Here is a 2,298-nt window from a genome sequence, read left to right as displayed (position 1 = left end):
CTCTTGCAATTGACCCAATTTCATTATCATTTCAGCAATTTTTCATTAAAAAATTTATTTTCAGTGAAATTCTGCAAATTTCATAATATATAATACAACATTTATAAAAGTTTTTCACTAATTTTTAATAATATTAATTAACTTTCACCTAATTCCACAGTATTTCGTTGAATTTCATAACAAAACTTATGATTTATTTTAAAATGGTTTCAACAAGTTTCCAATAACGTTCATTTCACTTTTCATCACTTTCATTACATTTTCAGCAAAATTTTTCCATCAGGGTATCCCTGATAATATCAAAATAAATCATAAGTTTCGTTATGAAATTCAATGAAATAATGTGAAATTAGATGAAAGTTAATTAATATTACTAAAAATTAGTGAAAAATTTTTTTAAATGTTGTATATTATGAAATTTGCAGAATTTCACTGAAAATAAATTTTTTAATGAAAAATTGCTGGAATGATAATGAAATTGGGTCAATTGCAAGAGATTTTCAACCAAATTTCAGCAAATTTCATTACGTTTTCAGCAAAATTTTTCCATCAGGGTATTTATTAATAAACAGGGTATTTATTAATAAACATCCTTTTCACGTCCTAAAAACGTCCAGTTTTGGTCCGGCGGGGCCTTAAATCAGACGTTTTTAGGACATCCATAAAAGTAACATTGGACGTTTTTAAAACGTCCTAAAGATGTTCATGGATCTAAAATGGACGTTTTTGTATACGTGCGTAACGTCCAATATGTACGTTTTTAATACGTCCTTAAAACGTTTTTGTGCTGTCTGGGAAGGTGCATGCACATCTTTCTACAAGTATCTTGAAGAAACAAAAAACTTAGCAGAGCGTGGTTTCGATCCACGGACCTCTGAGGCTCCACCTACTACATAATAAAAAATAATATCGAGGAAAAAAGACGGCTCGCCGGGAAGTGAACCCGGCTCGCATATGTAGAGGCCGCGCGCGCGGTGATGCGAGGGGAGAGAGAGGAGTAATCGAGGCTGTCTGCGGTCATCTATCGCCGCAAACATCTCGATATGAACGGTATAAATTTAGTGTCAAGCATACGAGATTTAGTAGTATTATTACTCATCGCCGCAATTTTCCCGATTTGTACGTTATATCGATACGTTTACGCAATATCCTTGCGATTAGTCATCTGTCTGCGGTCATCTATCGCCGCAAACATCTCTCGATTTGAACGGTATAAATTTATTGTCAAGCATACGAGATGTCCGGAAGCGCTCAAGGTGATTTTCAGTTTCCCCGCACGGGTTTTCCGTGTAAGTGCGTCAAGTTCCTCATCCCGCATCCCGCGGGCGACGAAAGTTGAATAAAAAGCGCGAGCGATCGGGCGTTGGTCGCATCGCGTATCGCGTCTAACGAAGAGGTCTGTTATGAGCGGGTGTAATAAGAGAGAAAGTACCGACGAAGAGGAGGATTTATATTGCTACGAGACGGTATCCTCGAGCACGTCGATATACGATAGTGATGTGGAGGATGATGAAAAGCTGTTTGAAAAAAATATGCCGTATTTGATTGTGTGGTGAAGGAAGATGCGCGATGGAATGTGGCGAGTTATCATACGAGGAGGGAAATCGGCGCCAATTGTTCGCGCGAAAAGCTATGGATAGAGACAACGATGTGGTTCAGTAAGTAGTCGAGCGAAGACGTATATGAGTGGAATATTACCGAATAGATGGTGTCTCGATAAGAAAAAAGTGCTTATTCAAGAGCGAGTGAAATTCATATATCCAGAACTAAGCGAGGAACGTGGATTATGGCTGAAAAAACCGAAGCGAGCGAGCTGATCGAGAACGCGGCGAATGTCGTCGACGAGGACGATTATCACGCGTGGGATCGTCGATGCGAGGAGTGTTTGGAATCGTTGAGGCAAGAGTGTCGAAGGTGTCCAAATACTACCGGAACGGACAATTTCCTTGTCGCTTTGATCGCGCGTTTAGAGGGAGCGAGGACCGAACTGCGAGGTCGCGTAGTTCGCGCGGGTGCCGGTCACGATGAATTCAGATGGGTGGAGATCGAGACTACTTTTCAGAGACGGGTATTCACTGGTGCGGTAATCAATTGCCGTTACATCGAGCCTAGAGAATTTCTCGAGGACGTCGGAGACACGGTGATGGAGAAGGTACGCGAGAATTTGGACAGACACACCTGTGTGAAAGTCAACACGATTTTCAATGGGAAATTGCGTTCGAAAAGACCGCTGTAAAGAGCATCGTCACGAAAAATCGACAGCTGTTTCTCACCACAGATCTGTCCGAATGGTACGAC

At 40.6% G+C, this 2,298-nt stretch overlaps 1 protein-coding gene across 1 annotated transcript; it reads left to right on the top strand.

Annotated features, from left to right (window-relative positions):
- Positions 1-574: 574 nt before the first annotated feature.
- On the top strand, positions 575-2,292 carry LOC105563970. Its single transcript, XM_012016009.1, has 2 exons — positions 575-1,658; positions 1,765-2,292. Exons 1-2 carry the CDS (start codon positions 1,570-1,572, stop codon positions 2,234-2,236), a joined length of 561 nt encoding a protein of 186 aa, XP_011871399.1. The 5' UTR covers positions 575-1,569; the 3' UTR covers positions 2,237-2,292.
- Positions 2,293-2,298: the final 6 nt, after the last annotated feature.

This window comes from Vollenhovia emeryi, unplaced genomic scaffold, assembly GCF_000949405.1.
Source record: "Vollenhovia emeryi isolate VEMERY1.0 unplaced genomic scaffold, V.emery_V1.0 DF944162.1, whole genome shotgun sequence".
Classification (NCBI taxonomy): Eukaryota; Metazoa; Arthropoda; class Insecta; order Hymenoptera; family Formicidae; genus Vollenhovia; species Vollenhovia emeryi.
Note: the sequence above shows the minus strand (reverse complement) of the source record. Positions and strands in the feature narration are given on the sequence as shown.

What these genes read in the sequence shown, in the direction of transcription:
- LOC105563970 (XM_012016009.1), top strand. Translation starts at nt 1,570, where the DNA reads ATGGAATGTGGCGAGTTATCATACGAGGAGGGAAATCGGCGCCAATTG. An exon ending in AGAGACAACGATGTGGTTCA is followed by an intron (nt 1,659 to 1,764) that starts GTAAGTAGTCGA and finishes TCATATATCCAG; the next exon opens with AACTAAGCGAGGAACGTGGA.